At 39.1% G+C, this 16,756-nt stretch overlaps 1 protein-coding gene across 1 annotated transcript in view; it reads right to left on the reverse strand.

Annotated features, from left to right (window-relative positions):
* Positions 1 to 16,756, reverse strand: part of CDCP1 (CUB domain containing protein 1) — a 52,487-nt gene that overhangs the window by 14,984 nt on the left and 20,747 nt on the right. The window contains exons 2-4 of the mRNA XM_054992103.1: positions 14,610 to 14,819; positions 5,805 to 6,158; positions 1,098 to 1,463 (exon numbers count right to left, since the gene is read on the reverse strand). Coding sequence (XP_054848078.1) covers positions 1,098 to 1,463; positions 5,805 to 6,158; positions 14,610 to 14,819 — 930 coding nt within the window. The remainder of the gene's footprint in view (positions 1 to 1,097; positions 1,464 to 5,804; positions 6,159 to 14,609; positions 14,820 to 16,756) is intronic.

Below are 16,756 nucleotides of genomic sequence, written 5' to 3' on the forward strand. Positions count from 1 at the left end.
TTAAAAACTGATTATATAATAATCTAGAAATACACACTAAAACTTATTAATTGTAATGTATAGCTTGGGAAAACAATGGAGAGAACAATTCTTAGCATGTCTACTCAGAATCCTACTCACCTCTTCAAGAGTGTGTGTGTGTGTGGGGGGGTCTTCCAGGAGTGCATTCTTAGGATAACGCTGTGAGTACCTTTCCAATCTGGTTTACGTACCATACTTTGGGGTTGGGGGGCAAAGAGAGGTTACATTCCAAGAACATCAAGATCGCAACCACTGTACTTATAACTTCTACATTCTTCTAATGCAAACTATAACCAAGCCTGATTACTCATTCTAATCACACTAAATACACAAACACTGCTTTACAAATGTTTGCATATCTGCCTTCACTGTAATCCTGTAAAATACATTGTACTTAGCAAGAATTTGAATGTGTACTTCCCATACCCAAGTTCAATCTGCCACACCACTTCTCCTTCATATTAATACTTGTGCATTTATCCTGTTACATAGAACAACCTTTGTATTTAAAGATTTCTTTTATAACTTTTTGTACCTTTTCTGATCTATTGAAAAATCCACCTATTTGCTTTGATTTTTAAAGCCCTAAAGGAATTTGCAATAGCCATTGCTGTCTATCCTGCAAGAAAGCACAGCATCTCATTGGTTTGGTTCAGATGTAACAGCAAACCGTATCTGGCCACTACAAGAAAGAGCCTGGGGGATTCTTGATTTCCCCTCCCCAACCTATGCCAAAAATAGTTATTGAGGGGTTGTGATAAATCATAGTTTACCATAAACATGCAAAATAAGACTTGTACTTGCTCTGCAAACCAAGAGTCCAAATAGTGGTTTGTTCCAGGGCTGCACACTCTCGATGCAACAGCAAACCATTGTGTGCCACAGACCTGGAAGTTAAACTTACATCACACAAGGAGAGAAAAGGGGTGGGAAATCATGTGAATGAGCTTGAGGCTCCTTTCAGGGTTCAGTGCCAAGCCATGATTTGGCATCTGACCCTATCCGCTGGTTTGTGGGTTTCAAAGTCAAAATTCAAAATGGTAACCAAAGAAAACATGCAAATAAAGAATACTTACTCTCTTCATTTTTAGGGTAGTGAACATCAACTTTAAAAAGCAGGCGAAGAGCCCCAGGGTCCGTATCATCTTGATCACAGCCTTGCAAGGAAAGGCTGAAGCTACCAGGAATATTAATTGGTTGTCCACCTTTCCATGAATAAATCTCAGGGTTGTTATTTCCAGGTAAGAAGTACTCCAGTCTCGGTTCTTTCCGTTCACAATTTGGCTTGGTGTGGTTGAGGAAGAAGACACTGGCTCTCAAGGTATGAGGAACAACAAACTGCCAAGTCATGAGTTCATCTTCCGGGAAGCCCAAGGGAAAGTTGGCAGACATCAAGGTTGCCGATGATTCACTCAGAAACACTGATTCAATAATGCACAATCCTATATTTTTTTAAAGGAAGGAGACAACATTGGAAAAGGGAGAATAAATGTCATTCTCAGAGTTATGATCTTTGCTGTAACTAGAAGCCAACTGCATTGCAGAAAGCATTCTGAACCCTTTAAGCCTGATTCATTGCAGAAATTACGTGCAGCCCTAACCAATACATCCAAGGGATTTGTCTAGTATAGGAAAAAACTTCTCTCTCACACACACTCACACAACTGAGCTGGTAGAAGCAGGCCAAAAGGCAGTTTTATTACTTTTGACCATGGTAGCATACCCAGTTAAATAGCAAAGAGTACTTCAAAACGTGTATTATAAGTATTAAGAAAAGTATTGTGTTCAGTGGGGGGGGGGGCAACATACTTTCTCCTTGGCTGGCTTTGGCTAGCTTCAGTTCAGGAAACAATACCGGGAATATACAGTCAAAATTTTTGGATTTTTATAACAATATATTGGTGCAAAATGTGCAAAAGTGCAAAGTGTCAACAATAAATACAATCTATAATAAATACAATCTATAATAAATACAAGGTAACAATTATACAAGGTAACAGTTGTTTGTCCGTGTTTTTGTAATGTTCATAAAGAAACGTCTGGGTGAGAGCTGCAGTAGAGCCTTCTTAGGAATGTAGGCAGACAGTCCCACAGAGGAGGGTGACCACAATCCAAATCAAATGAAAATATTGATGTGCCGACGGGATTATGCTTGCATATTATACCATTCCCGTTTCGTATACACAACTTCTTCCTGGGCACAGTTATTGGACTGTGGACATAAAGTCAATGTGTATTAAATATATTATCACATATAAACAATCAGAAACTGCATCTCATATTAAAAATATATGACTCACTGTACACCTTCCTAATGGTCTTCAATTAGAACAGCTCACCACATGATATTTTCATTACTGGCATGAACCACCATTTCAGTGCAACGGACATTTATTACAACAAAAGGGGACTCCAATATATACAAAAGCTGACTAGCTAATTAATTCCCTTTAGGACATAACATCTCTTAAAGATACAGTTACATCCATCATCCAACAAGCATCAGAATACAAACATACAACAAGGGCTCAGTTTAAATGACTAGATACTCTCTGTGATACAGCCATTAGGAGAAAAGGCAAAACACACTAATCTAACCACTAGGACTTACTATCTTAAAAAACAGAATAAACAATCATATTATGGAATCAATTTGCATAGCTAAACACCCTCTGTACTATGGCCATAATGAAAGGAGGCAAAATACACAGATCTAACCACTAGGACTTATTACCCTAAGAAACAGGAATAATCAATCTCATTGTTGAGTCCATATGGTGCCAGACTCTTTAGTTTGAATATCCACTTTGTTTCTAATTGGAGCAGCTTTCTGGGGCTATCTAAAGTGTAAGGTTCCTGGATCATATCTACTACCGTGATCTTAGATTCATGAAATTTGTGCTGACATGCAGTGTAATGTTGTACCAGTGGCGCCTCACCTACCCTGTTCCTAATTCTCGAAATGTGTTCTTGAATTCTAATTTTGAGGGGACGTGTGGTGCTGCCCACGTAAATGGAAGGACAGCTACATCTAATCACATAGACTACATATGGTGTTCTACATGTAGAGAAGCCTTTTGATTTGCCTAATCTACTCTCTACAACTTCTTCAAACTTAACCATGAGGCAGCATACATTGCAATCCCCACATTGGTGATGGCCCCAGGGAGCTAGTCTACTCAAACTGGTAACCTCACTCTCCTGTTTGAACTCCGACGTGGTCAATATCTCTTTAAGGCACCTAGTGCGGCGAAAACCAATGGCAGGGCTGTCTTCACAGCCCGCAATGTTATTAATTAAATGCCAATGTTTCCTAACAATTTTGCAAATTGGAGTGGCTAATGCTGTATATTCAATTGCCCACGTCATCTGTTTGTTACCCCTTTTAGTCCTAGGGATGAGTAGTTTGTCCCGTGGGGTCCTAGCAGCTCTTTCTCTAGCTGCAGAAATTGCAAGCATAGGGTAACCTCTATTTATAAATGCACTCTCAAGTTTAGTGCTGCTCTCACAAAAATCCCTCAGGTTAGAGGAGTTTCTTTTCAATCTTAAAAACTGGCTAACAGGGATGTTAAATCTCAGTCGTTTAGGATGGAACGAAGTATAATGAAGGTAAGAACACCTGTCTGTAGACTTTTTAAAGGGACGTACACCCAGTTTATGATCATTGATCCTATATATAGTCACGTCCAAGTAGTTAACATTATCCACACTCCCCTGCCAGGTAAACTTAATATCTTCACTAATGGTATTAATCCACTGGCCAAAGTTCTTAGCTACATCTTGTGTATCCACAATTGTGATGATGTCATCAATGTAGCGCCGGTAATACAGAATATGATCCTTATAAGGATTAAAATCCCTATTCAGAATATGGTCTTTCTCCAATTGGGCCATATAGAGGTTAGCAATGCTAGGGGCGGCAGCACAGCCCATAGCCACCCCTTTGACCTGATAGTAATAGTCCCCATTGAATTTAAAGTAGTTACGTTCCAATATAGTATCAAGGATATTAAGGAGGAAGGGAGTAGATGGACATTGTGATCTCCTATTTAATAAGGCTGATTGCACCACCATCCTCGCTCCCTCATGGGGAATCGAAGTATATAGTGAAGTTACGTCCAATGTCATCAGATATGCTGAGCGGGAAATAACCAATGGTTCTATCATGGAAATCAAGTGCATGGTATCTCTTAGGTAAGCCTCAGTTTGGACCACAAGAGGCTGGAGAAAGTAATCTAGATAATTAGACAGGGGTTCCAGTATTGAATTGGAGCCTGAAATGATGGGTCTCCCTGGGGGTGGGAAGCCTGCTTTATGTATCTTAGGCAGCAGATAAAATACTGGGGTGCGTGGGCTCCTATTTTGCAAGCCCTCATGGGTTTTTTTATCTATTTCGTTGTCCATTAAGCCCTCATCCAGAACGATCTTAATTATTCTCTGGATATGGGGCAAGGGATTAACCGCAATCTTCTTGTAATCTGAGGAGACAGAAAGCTGTCTATTAGCCTCCTGGATATAGTGAATGGTATCCAGTATAACTATGCCCCCACCCTTATCAGCTGCCTTTATCACAATATTCTTATCCATTCTGAGTGAATTCAGTGCTTCCCATTCACACCTGTCCAAATTGTTGGTCCTGAACCTGCTTTCTTTTTCCAGCAAGTCAGTCTCTTTAGCTTCAGTTCAGAACATGCAGATTGAAGTTTAAGGTGCACCTGTAACTATATGCATGCACTCACGCACTCAGTCCAAGGGCACCTTCCAGATACAGACTCTTTACTCAAAGTAAGCAGAGCTTTGGGCTGGAAGAAACAATATTCCCAAAAATGTGTGACAGTGAAGCAAAATGTTTTGAGTTAAGAAAAATAAGCAAGCTCTTCACAAACAGACAACCAGTCAATGCAGCTAAGTGACAGCATTTGGTTGTCAAATTAAGGGCTGAAAACAAGAAAAAAATTCAATTCCCCAGAATAATGCTCAGTCCACGTGCCTTTCCTTACAGGAGCATGGCAATGCCTAGAGCTATGGTGGAAGTGATGAAGGGTAGCTCTAGGAATTACCAGAAATTCTATGCTTTTACCCTTTGTCACTTCCAGTAAGAACTTACAGTAAATAATGAGGCTGCATAAAAAAACTACCCCACAGGCATTCCAAACCACAGCAAGCAATGGAGGTAGGCAGCTCTAAAATATACACGTTTGCATAAAGGCAGTGTACAATAGTAATTTAATATCTTCTAGTTTAGCTTGAAATGTCAAAGGAATACCAGGATTCTGAAGTCTTTCTTGCTCATCCAGAGATATGCTCAGGGGGAAAAAACCAAAATACATGTGCTGTGATAGCATAGAGTGCAATAGTTTGCAAATTGCAACACTTTGTCAAGTACTGAGTATATATGCAATTTGTTATAGAAAATGAAGATATTTGTGCTTTTAAAGTCCATAAATATACCAAATAATACAATTTATATATTAGCTAAGTTATAAATTATGCATTTTATGTTGTTAATTTCTCCAGAGAACTGGGGAAATGGTTTTTCCCATGGCTTCAAAATTTCTGAAAATTCTGTATCTCGGTACTGATGGAATCCTGTCCTCAATATCATCCCTGACTAATCTCTCTTCCCTGTCTAATCTCTCTAATTACAAAGTCAAGTATACCCTTTGGATAAACCTGTTCTACTAAACAATCCTCTTCTTCATCAAAGAAACACACATAGATACTTCCTCTTAAGCATTAGACATACATTGGACTTTGGCTAAATTACCACCTTTTGTACTTACTTTTTATGGAATCCCTGCTTTCTATCTTAAAACCGGAAGTGTTGAGTTTTGAATCCCAGGGAAGCTGTAGGGTCATTATTACTTCCCCTTGTACCTTCACCCGAGAAACTGAACCATTTTTGCAGAACGATCCGATATTGACTGTGCTGGCATCAAAGCGGCTGCCAATTTTGTAAACAACTTGATCTTGGCAAGTGTCCCCAGGTTCCACTTGTCTTAACCATGTAGCAAACTTCAGTACAAGTGCATGTTTTCTATCAGCTTTAACATCCCAAATAAATGTCCTATTAAGGTTCGGTAATCCTGAAGGCTGAAGAAGAACATCTGCAAAGGGGCACAGTCTTGATGTACAATCTAGAAACACACAACATAAAAAAGAACTCACTGTAGGTAGCTATCTAATCAAATGATATGGCTTAGTGCTTTCACCTCTGTATTTATTTTACACACTTGTAGTAAACAAGCAACTGACTTGGAATTTTTTTTTTAATAGTCATTAAGTCAAGAAAGAAGCATGGTTTCATCTTCTCTGACATGTTCAGGAAAGAAGACAATATGGAAAACAAAATATGAAATAATTAGCATACATGTATATCTTGTAATACGGCAAGTTGTATTTTACTGGGTACTTTCCTTCCTTCTGGCTTGAGAATTAAGTACTGTGTGTTCAATAAAACATTCCATCCTCTATGTGCGTGTGTGTGTGTTTGCGTGCGCGTGTGTGCGTTATGTGCTGTCAAGTGGCCCTATAATTCTCGTTAACAGGAAACCAATGTAATAGCATTTGGTCAGACAGGACTTATAGACTGGCTAATAACTAACCTATTTGGCCAGAGAAGACAGACTCAGATGTCACCCTCGAGTATCTAGCAAAAGACTGCATGAAAATTAAAGAGAGCAGCTGCTATGGAGTCTATTGCCTTCTCAGCACACCTCCAGAAAACAGGGTCTTGATTTGCAGAAGATTCACCTAACAGGGAGAAGGGTGAACTATCTGAGAGGTCTTGAAAGCCAAGGGCATTTCCATGAATCTCTCAGGCACATGAGCCAGCCTCATACCTTATTTCTGGCAAGCTAAACACACTTGTAATGCAAACTATTGGTGGAGTGTCAGGTCAATTGATGTCGGGAGGGAGTACCAAAGTCTTTGTGGCAAGATGGGAGAAACCTCATCTGTAGTGCTTACTGTACCTGTGAATAGGTAAGGGGCAAGGGATTTCCACTCCTAGTCAGCCCTTCCTGCAGCTGCTCAGCTGAGTGGCAAGAGAAAAATTAGGGGGGCAATGGGGGGCAATGGGCAGCATCCTGATGCACTGATATCACTCCCTGTTCAACCAGAAGTGATGTCAGTGCATCTCTGGGGTCACTCTAGCATTTGGGCTAAATTCTATGGTTTAACCATAAAGTTTTGTCCTCATCCTAAAGCATCCCCAAAGATGCACTGGCATCACTTCCAGTTACATGGGGAGTGATGGTAGCATGTCACCAATAATGTTATTATGTTACTGGTGAGTCCCCTCATCTGGTGAGTCTCCCACTGGTTGCCAGCCATATGCTGGTGGCAACCCTACTTCTGAAAGGAGGAAAACATCAAATAGGCTTCTGAAGTCACCTTTAATTGTCAACTAGGTTTATAGGGGAGAAAATAGTTTCTCAAATGTACTAGTCATAGGCCATTTAGGACTCTATAGATAATATCCAACACCTTGAATTGTGTCAAAAACAGCCTGGCAGCCAATGAAATTTGAGAGAGATAATCCCTGCAATATCAAAAAGAGTCCAGTAGCACCTTTACTCTCCCAACCCAGCAATACACAATCATCGTTACAAAACTCCAGAAATAGTCTTAAAGGTGCTACTGGACTCTTTTTGATTTTGCTACCACAGACTAACACGGCTAACTTCTCTGCATCTAATCCCTGCAATAAACTCTAGTGAGCAACCTTGCCATCTTTTGAACTAGCTGGAGTTCCCAAACAGTCTTCAAAGGCAACCCCCAAAGACCTGGCGCAATCTAGCCAGATTATGCAGTTTGTCTGATGCCTGAAGACTACAGTGGAACTATAAATTCTAATCAGATGAATCAATCAGCTCAAGGTTCAGCTGGCCAGTTTTAAACAGCAAAGAAATTTGTATCAGGGAACTAAAAGGATGAAAACATTAAAGATGGCCCTTCCAGCTGAGCAGCACATATTGATTATTCTTTTTTTTTTTTTTTTGAAAAATTTTTATTGGGTTAGAACATTTTTATTTTTAAATTACAGTCAATTTTCCCCTAATTTTTCGTTTCTAACCCCCTCCCTTTCCCCCCCTTTTGTTGACTTCCAACAGCTTTCCCACCCTCTGTCCCTTTTCCCTTACTTCTATTAAATTCCTCTGTCTAAAACAAATATACATTCTCCATTATATTAAGCAGTACATCTTTAACTCCTTTACTTATTATACACCCAAACTATACGTCTTTAGATAAACAATTTATCCCATTTTCCAGTTTTGAGTATTTCTATATATCATAAACCATAAAAATTTCCCACATTTAAATCAAACAATTTGATTTGTTCTCTATATATTAATCATTTCTTCTTTTTATAGTATTTCTATATAACTCATCACATAGTCAGTCGTTTTAACTCTTCTATACATTCAGTTTGGTGCATATAAGTCTTATCAAAAAAAAAAAAATATTGTTAATTACTCAATCCTCATGTTTAAACCGTTAATTATTCTCTATCAATATTCTATCAATTAACCTTTACATATCTATATATATCTCAATCAATTAATTAATCTAACTGCTTATAAATTCACATTTCTCTTCCTTCCCCGGTAAAGTCACCCCTCTCTTTTATACTTTTATTGTACTTCAGTAGTTCTCAAACTGCCACAGTTTTCCTCCCACCTCCCACTTCTTCTCCAGATATTGTTTCAGCTTCTCCCAGTCTGTGTTAAACTGCCCTGAGTCCAGATCTCTCAGTTTTCTTGTCATCTTATCCATTTCAGCCATATACAGCAATTTGTAGATCCAATCTTCAATAGTTGGCACTTCTTGTACTTTCCATTTCTGCGCATACAAAAGTCTAGCTGCTGCAGTCATATAAAATATCAACGTCCTATGATGGGCTGGAATTCCCTCCATTCCCAAGTTTAGCAGCAGGAGTTCTGGGTTCTTATTTATTTGAAACTGTAAAATTTCACTCATTTCTCTTATTATTTCCCCCCAGAACTGCCTAGCTACCTCACACGACCACCACATATGATAGAGGGAGCCCTCATGCTTCCTACATTTCCAGCATTTATTAGAAGTGTTCAAGTTCCCTAGCGCAATCTTCTTTGGTGTCATGTACCAACGATAAATCATTTTGAAAATGTTCTCTTTAATATTAATACATGTCGTTGTCTTCATTGTAGTTTTCCACAAGTATTCCCATGCCTCCATTGTTATTTCTTTATTAAAGTTTATAGCCCATTTCACCATTTGTGTTTTAACTATCTCATCCTCGGTATACCATTTCAACAGTACTTGGTATACCTTGGATATTCTTTTCTTGTCTTCTTTAAGAAGGGTCTGCTCTAGTTCCGAGTCCTCTGTTCGTATGCCCCCTTTTGCAGAGTCCGAATTGTATAAGTCTCTAATCTGTCTGTACTGGAACCAATCATAGTTAGGTGATAGTTCCTCTTGCGTCTTTATTCTAAGTTTAGATGCTTCAGTTTTGGTTATTTCTTTGTACGTTAAACATTGTTGTTCATTATCAACAGCTCTCGGATCTATCACCTCGTATGGAACCACCCACCAGGGGGTTCCTTCTTGTAGGTAAATTCTGTACTTCTTCCAGATTGTATATAAACTTCTCCTTACAAAATGATGCAGGAACATCGAGTTGACCTTTACTTTGTCATGCCATAAGTATGCGTGCCATCCAAAAATTTTTTTATATCCCTCTAGGGCTAATAGTTTCTTATTCTTTAATGTCATCCACTCTTTTAACCAAACTAGGCAGATTGCATCATGATAAAGTCTCAGGTTGGGCAGTTGCATTCCGCCTCTTTCCTTTGCATCTTGTAGAACTTTTACTTTCACTCGAGGCTTCTTGCCTGCCCAAACAAAATCTGATATTTTCCTCTGCCATTTTTCAAATTGTTTAGAGTCTCTGATGATTGGAATTGTCTGTAGCAAAAACATTACTCTTGGTAACACATTCATCTTAACTGCTGCAATCCTGCCCAACCATGACAAATTCAGTCTATTCCATTTGATCAAGTCTCTCTCTATCTGAGTCCATAACTTTTCATAATTGTTCTTGAACAAATCTATATTTTTTGCAGTCAGCTCAACTCCCAAATATTTCACCTTACTAGTTACTTCACAGTCCGTTATTTCCATTAACAATTGTTGTTTCTGCTTAGTCATGTTTTTGCATAATATCTTTGACTTCTTTTTGTTAATGAAGAAACCTGCCAAGTCACCAAACTCCTTGATCTTATCTATCACTTTTGGCATGTTCTCCAATGGATCTTCTACAATTAACATTATGTCATCTGCAAATGCTCTAACCTTGTATGAATAGTCCTTTATTTTTATTCCTCGTATTTCCTCGTCTTGTCGTATTTGTATCATCAGAATCTCCAATACTAATATGAACAACAATGGAGATAACGGGCAACCTTGTCTTGTTCCTTTACTAATCGTCAATTTCTTGGTCAGTTCATCATTCACTACAATTGCTGCAGTCTGGTCTCTATAAATTTCTTTAATTGCTCTGATGAATCTTTCTCCCAGTTGTAGCTTTTCCATAGTGGCAAACAAAAAATCCCAGTTTAAATTGTCAAACGCTTTTTCAGCGTCTACAAAGAAGAAACCAACCTCTTTATCACAACGCTTGTCATAGTATTCAATAGCATTGATCACTGTCCTTAAATTGTCTCTTATTTGTCTGTCCGGCAAAAAGCCTGCTTGTTCTTCCTCTATGACTTCCGAGAGCCACCCCTTCAGTCTCTCCGCCAATATCTTCGCAAAAATTTTATAATCATTGTTAAGTAATGATATAGGCCTGTAATTTTTCACGTTAGTCAGATCTTGGCCCTCTTTTGGGATCAATGATATATTCGCTTCGCTCCAAGTGTCTGGAATTCTTTGATCCCTGAAAACTCCGTTCATCACCTCTTTTAGGAATGGTGCCAGTTCGTTGGCCATTGTCTTATAAAATTTAGCCGTAAGTCCATCTGGCCCTGGCGCCTTTCCTAGATTTGCGGATTGTATTGCCTTACTTATTTCCTCATCAGTTACTTCACTGTTCAACTTATTTCTCCAAGCTTCCGAGATCTCTGGAAGTTTGGTTTTCTCCAAATATGATGCTATTGATTCTTTGGTTACTTCTTTTTTATTATACAGCTTAGCATAGAATTTATAAAAGGCTCTACTAATGGTAGTCTGCTCCAGGTACGTTTTATTTTCTTCACAGATTTTATTTATTATTTTCTTTTCCCTTTTCTTCTTTAATTGCCATGCCAAATATTTCCCAGGTTTATTAGCACCCTCAAAAGCTTTTTGATTCAGTCTTTTAAGGTTCCACTCCAATTCTTTATTACTCATTGCTGTTAACTGTTCTTGAAGAATTTTGATTTCCTGATGTATTTTCTTTTTCCCTGGTCTCTTTTTTAACTGTACTTCTTTGGCCTTTATTTTCTCCTCAATCTCTTGTCTTTTCTCCTCTTTCTTTTTCCTTGCTCTACCATTTAAGTCCATTAGTATGCCCCTTACAACCGCCTTATACGCGTCCCAAACTTTACTGGTTGGTACTTCTTTATTCACGTTGTATTGTATAAAAAACTTAGTCTCTCTTCTCAATGTTTCCATATTCTCACTTTCCTGTAACAAGTCCTCATTTATTCTCCAGGCTTTCCTTTTTCTTTTTTTTCCAAATTTCCACATAATTGGGTTGTGATCTGAGCCTACCATCGGCATTATTTCTACCTCCTTAGTCCATAACGCTAAGTCCTTTGAGGCCCAGATCATATCAATTCTTGATAATGTAAGATGCCTTGCAGAATAAAAAGTAAACTGTCTGGTTTTAGGATATTCTCTCCTCCATACGTCTTCGAGAGTCTCTTGTTGAATCAACTCAAAAAAAAGCTTTGGCAATAGTCCTCTTTTCTTTTGTGCTTTTGTAGTCTTTTTGTCTAGTTCCAAATCTGTCACTCCATTGAAATCTCCAGCAAGAATTATCTGGTCATATACAAGATCGTCTAAGTGCTTCCTTAAGTCCTCAAAAAAGCTTTCCTTTGCACCGTTAGGTGCATAAAGTCCGACTACCAACACTCTCTTTAAGTTCCAATTACATTCCACTGCTACAAATCTAGCTTCCACATCTCTCATAACAAATTTTGGCTGCAGCTCCTCTTTTATATACAACACCACTCCTCTTTTTTTCTTGTTGGAAGCCGCTACAAATTCTTTGCCCAATTTTCCAGATTTTAAATATTTTACATCCTGTTTTCTAATATGGGTCTCCTGCAAACAAACAATATCACATTTTTGTTTTAGTAGCCAATGAAAAATATTTTTTCTCTTATTCGGTGAGTTTAGTCCATTTACATTCCAAGATAATACTTTACACTCCATATTCATGGTTTTGTTGGTAAGTCTTTTTCATTGTCCTTAATAAATCTCTCCATCTCCCGCTCAGATCTGATACGCTTTTTTGCCCCTCCAAACTCAAAGGACACTCCTTCCGGTAACTCCCATCTGTACCTAATGTTCATGTCCTTCAAAGTCTGAATTAACACTCTATATTTTTTCCTGTCCAGTAACACTGATCTGGGCAATTCCTTCATTATGATAATCGTCTTGCCATCAATCTCCAATGGATCTTGAAATTGTTTTGTCACAATCCTCTCTTTCATATTCCTAGTTGTAAACTGCACGATCACATCCCTTGGTAGTTTCCTCTGGGTTGCAATTCTCGAGTTCACACGATACGCCACATCTAGGATAGCCACAATTTCCTCCTCCTCCTTCCCCAGGTATTCAGCCAACACCTCAGTCATCTGTTCTTGCGCTGACTTCCCTTCAACTTCTGGCAGACCACGAAAACGAAGCTGCTTCTCCATGTGTTTAGTTTCTGCAACTGACATCCTCCCCTTTACCAATCTCATCTCTGTTTGTTGCGTTTCTATTAAATTCTCCATCGCATCTTCTACTGTTTTGACTCTCTGTTTCGTTCCTTGTAATTCACTGCTAATCGTTTCCACGCCTTTTTTCACTTCTGACAGCTCCGACTTTACTGTCTGTGTAACTTCTTTGACCTCTTTAATAAGCTCCAATTTCGTGTCCTTAAGTTCTTTCATCATGTCTATAAGTTTTTTGTCCAAATTTTCTATTGCCGATTGCCACTCTTTTTTCGACATCGTGGGGCTTGCTTTAGCTCGCTCCCACGAATCTGCTCTCTTCCTCAGCTCCGTGGCGTATAATTAAACGTTTTCCTTTTTTTCAAATGTCCCAATCTTTGCCAAAATTAATTTTTTATATCCAAAATGTCGGGCGTCTTTTCTCTATGGTTTCTCTATGTTGTTATAATCCAAGATGGCCTACTTCCTCTTCCGCTGAAGCCACGACCCTTCCACTTTCAAAAATGGCGATTCCCCACTTCCTGTCCCTTGGCAAGGGCCGCTTCCCTCCAGCCACTCTATTGTTGTTACGCACTTCCTGTCTCCCGTCTTCCCACAGCAGGTCTCGCGATGGTGTCTTTTTCCCACAGCTCCAGAACCACAGGTATTCAAAACAATAGTCCGATTTTTGTAATAACTTCTTTAAACTTAGTCTCTTTTAAATTACAACTCCTGCCGAGTCTTCACCTCCTTTTCACTAGTCTGTTGCAGTTTAAAAATCTACTTTCTTTCCTCTCTGTTTTTGTCAATCTGTCCCGTTTCAAGAGATAGCGATCTTTACCTTCTCTTCAACTTTCTCGGGTTGTAATCGCTGTTTCGATCTTAGATTCTCCTCTCGACTTCCCTCCCCGATCGAAGCTTGGGTATGTAGGTCTTATGCCAGCCGAATTGGCCCCAAAATTGCCGCAGAGATTATAGCCGACCCGTCGCAAGGTGGGACCTCAAGGATCGGGGGGGGAGACTCCTTGTGTAGAGCCCCCCCTCGTCCGAGATCTAGCTCACCCTAGGGTCTTGAGCGTTCTTTGCCTGCTCCCCGCCTGAGAGCAGTCGGCCGCGGGTTATTTTCACCCCTCCGGCCGGTTAAAACGGCAATCCGGTCAGCTCCGCAAATGGAGCTGCGTTAGACCTCCATAAATCCCAAACCGGAAGTCCACATATTGATTATTCAATTGCAAGTTATCATCTATTTTCCTAAACATCTCAAAAAAGCCTGTATATGGAGATAATTAGTAACATGCAAATAGGAAATTCACTCAAACAATTAAACCAATCAAACAGAACAATCAAAAGGTGGGTGATTTAATCAACTAAAATTGTTTAAAAATCAGTTTGCAGCTCTAATTGGAAAACCTCTGGCTCACTCTCATGTTCTGGACAGCATCTTACAATGACAAAGGTAGCTGACTCTCAAATCCTGGAAATCTTGTTCGTCTTTAAAGGAGCTACTGGACCTGAATTCAGCAGCACCTGAATTCACACGGCTGTTCACCCAAACAAAGATGCTGTAATTGTATTAGCCGTAAATCAGGAGTTCATTTTAATCATTTAAGCTTATAGTACTATATGTTGTTCAAATTTACACATATCCAAAAATTATTTGAATATGCTCAGAAAAAACTTTGAGAGACTAGAAAAACTTACCAATGTACTTTTCAACCAACAAGACCCAATATTTTTCTGGTGCTTGACATTCAAAAGAAAAATTAAACTGCTCCCCGGGTCGCACTTTCCGTTCGGAGAAGCAATCTCTCCCTGTACACAGCCGGCAGAACTTTTCTGCTTGAGTAGAAGGTCCAGGCTTTATCAGAACGGTTAGATTGTCAACAGAACGAATGGAGATTGTAAAGGCACCTGAGAAAGTTTAAAAAAAGATTACACATCATATATTTGGTCAAACATATGTCCACCACCTGAATAAATGTTTACAGCCACCACCTTAACAAAAGAGAAATATATTTTCCCCCAAGTTTAAGATTTTAATAATAAGTATATTATAATAATTATAATTATTATAATAATTTATTATAATAAAATTATAATAAATAATTATAATAATAATTATAATAAAGGTCGCTGTAGTTCAACAGAAACCTTTCAAAAACAAAATCCAACGGGAAGCTGCTGAATTGGAATTCATATGTAAATTTGACTCTGTCAAGCTGGGACTGAATAGGGACTATGAATGGTTATCTCATTATCACAGGTAACTGATTTCCTTTACAGAGGCGGGGTCAGGGGGAGTCCAGTGGCACCTGGCGTAGGCTTTCGGGGATCACAGTTCTCTTTGTCAGATGCATCTGGCGGGGAGAGCTGTGGTTATTGAAGGCTTGTGCTGCAGTGGAATTGGTTGGTCTTGGAGGTGCTGCTGGACTCCTTTTGATTTTGCTACTACACACTAACACGGCTAAGTCCTCTGAACCTTTACAGAAGCAAACTGATCTCTACATCAGAAGGAGATGTTTGCATCTACCCCGCCCCCCTCTCCTCCTCTATATCTGACCAGTTTCTCTTTTTGCCCTCCATGTATCTGACGAAGAGAACTGTGATTCTCGAAAGCTTATGCTACAATAAAATTGGTTAGTCTTAAAGGTGCTACTGGACTCTTTTTGATTTTGCTACTACAGACTAACATGGCTAACTCCTCTGAATAATAATTATAACATTCGATTTATATACTGCCCTTCAGAACAACTTAATGCCCACTCATAGCGGTTTACAAAGTATGTTAATATTATCCCCACAACAAACACCCTGTGAGGTGGGTGGGGCTGAGAGAGCTCCTAGAAGCTGTGACTGACCCAAGGTCACCCAGCTGGCTTCAAGTGGAGGAGTGGGGAATCAAACCTGGCTCTCCAGATTAGATTCCCACGCTCTTAACCACTACACCAAACTGGCTCGTTAAGGCAATGTGATCAAACCAAAAAGTTACTTTGATCTAAAGATTCATTTGCACAAATAAAGAGGGATTTTTACACAGTTTAAAGGGGTGTGCTATAAGGAAATGGTTCAGAGAGATGCTTTGGTAAAGGGATAGTGACTGGAAACTATACTATGGAGTACTGTCTGTTGCTGTAAGTATGTTCCTACTGGGTAACTTCCACATCATTTGATATGTCACGATAAATCGCTTATGTTTTGTTTCAGTTCTGTATTACCATCACCCCTATGCAAACACAGAAGCATGTATGAACCACTATGCAGCATGAATTGTTATATTTAATGTTTTTAAATGTTTTTAAATGTATTATTTAATGTTTTTAAATGTTTTTAAACATGTTTGTATTTGTTATCCGCCCTGAGCCTGTGAAAGCGGGGAGGGCGGAATATAAATATAATAAATTAAATTAAATTAAAATTAAATTTCTGCTTCCCCCTGCCCAAGTTGCTGTAATCCACACCCTATTGTATTGAGGAATGTCCTAGCCATTGATTATATTGATTTATACAGTGAGAAAGGCAGACTATAAATAACAAATAAAATAAAAAAATAGATTTGGATTGCATGTGGTGAAATCAGTAATTCTCTCATCCAAACTGCCATTTGCTGCATCAAAAACTATTCTGGAGAGTCCTACAACCTCTCTCCAAACAGCCAGTGTAATGCAGTGGTTGGATGCAGGCTGGGAAGAACTGGGTTCAAATCCTTATTCAGCCCTGAAGCTCAGTGTGATCTTTGGCTCTGCACTCTCTCAGCATAATCTACCTCACAGGGCTGCTGTGAAGATAAATGGAAGAAGGGACGACCCTGCACTCCCTTGCCAATGGTCAGGATAAAAAAAAGTGACAGA

This window comes from Eublepharis macularius, chromosome 11, assembly GCF_028583425.1.
Source record: "Eublepharis macularius isolate TG4126 chromosome 11, MPM_Emac_v1.0, whole genome shotgun sequence".
Taxonomy (NCBI): Eukaryota; Metazoa; Chordata; class Lepidosauria; order Squamata; family Eublepharidae; genus Eublepharis; species Eublepharis macularius.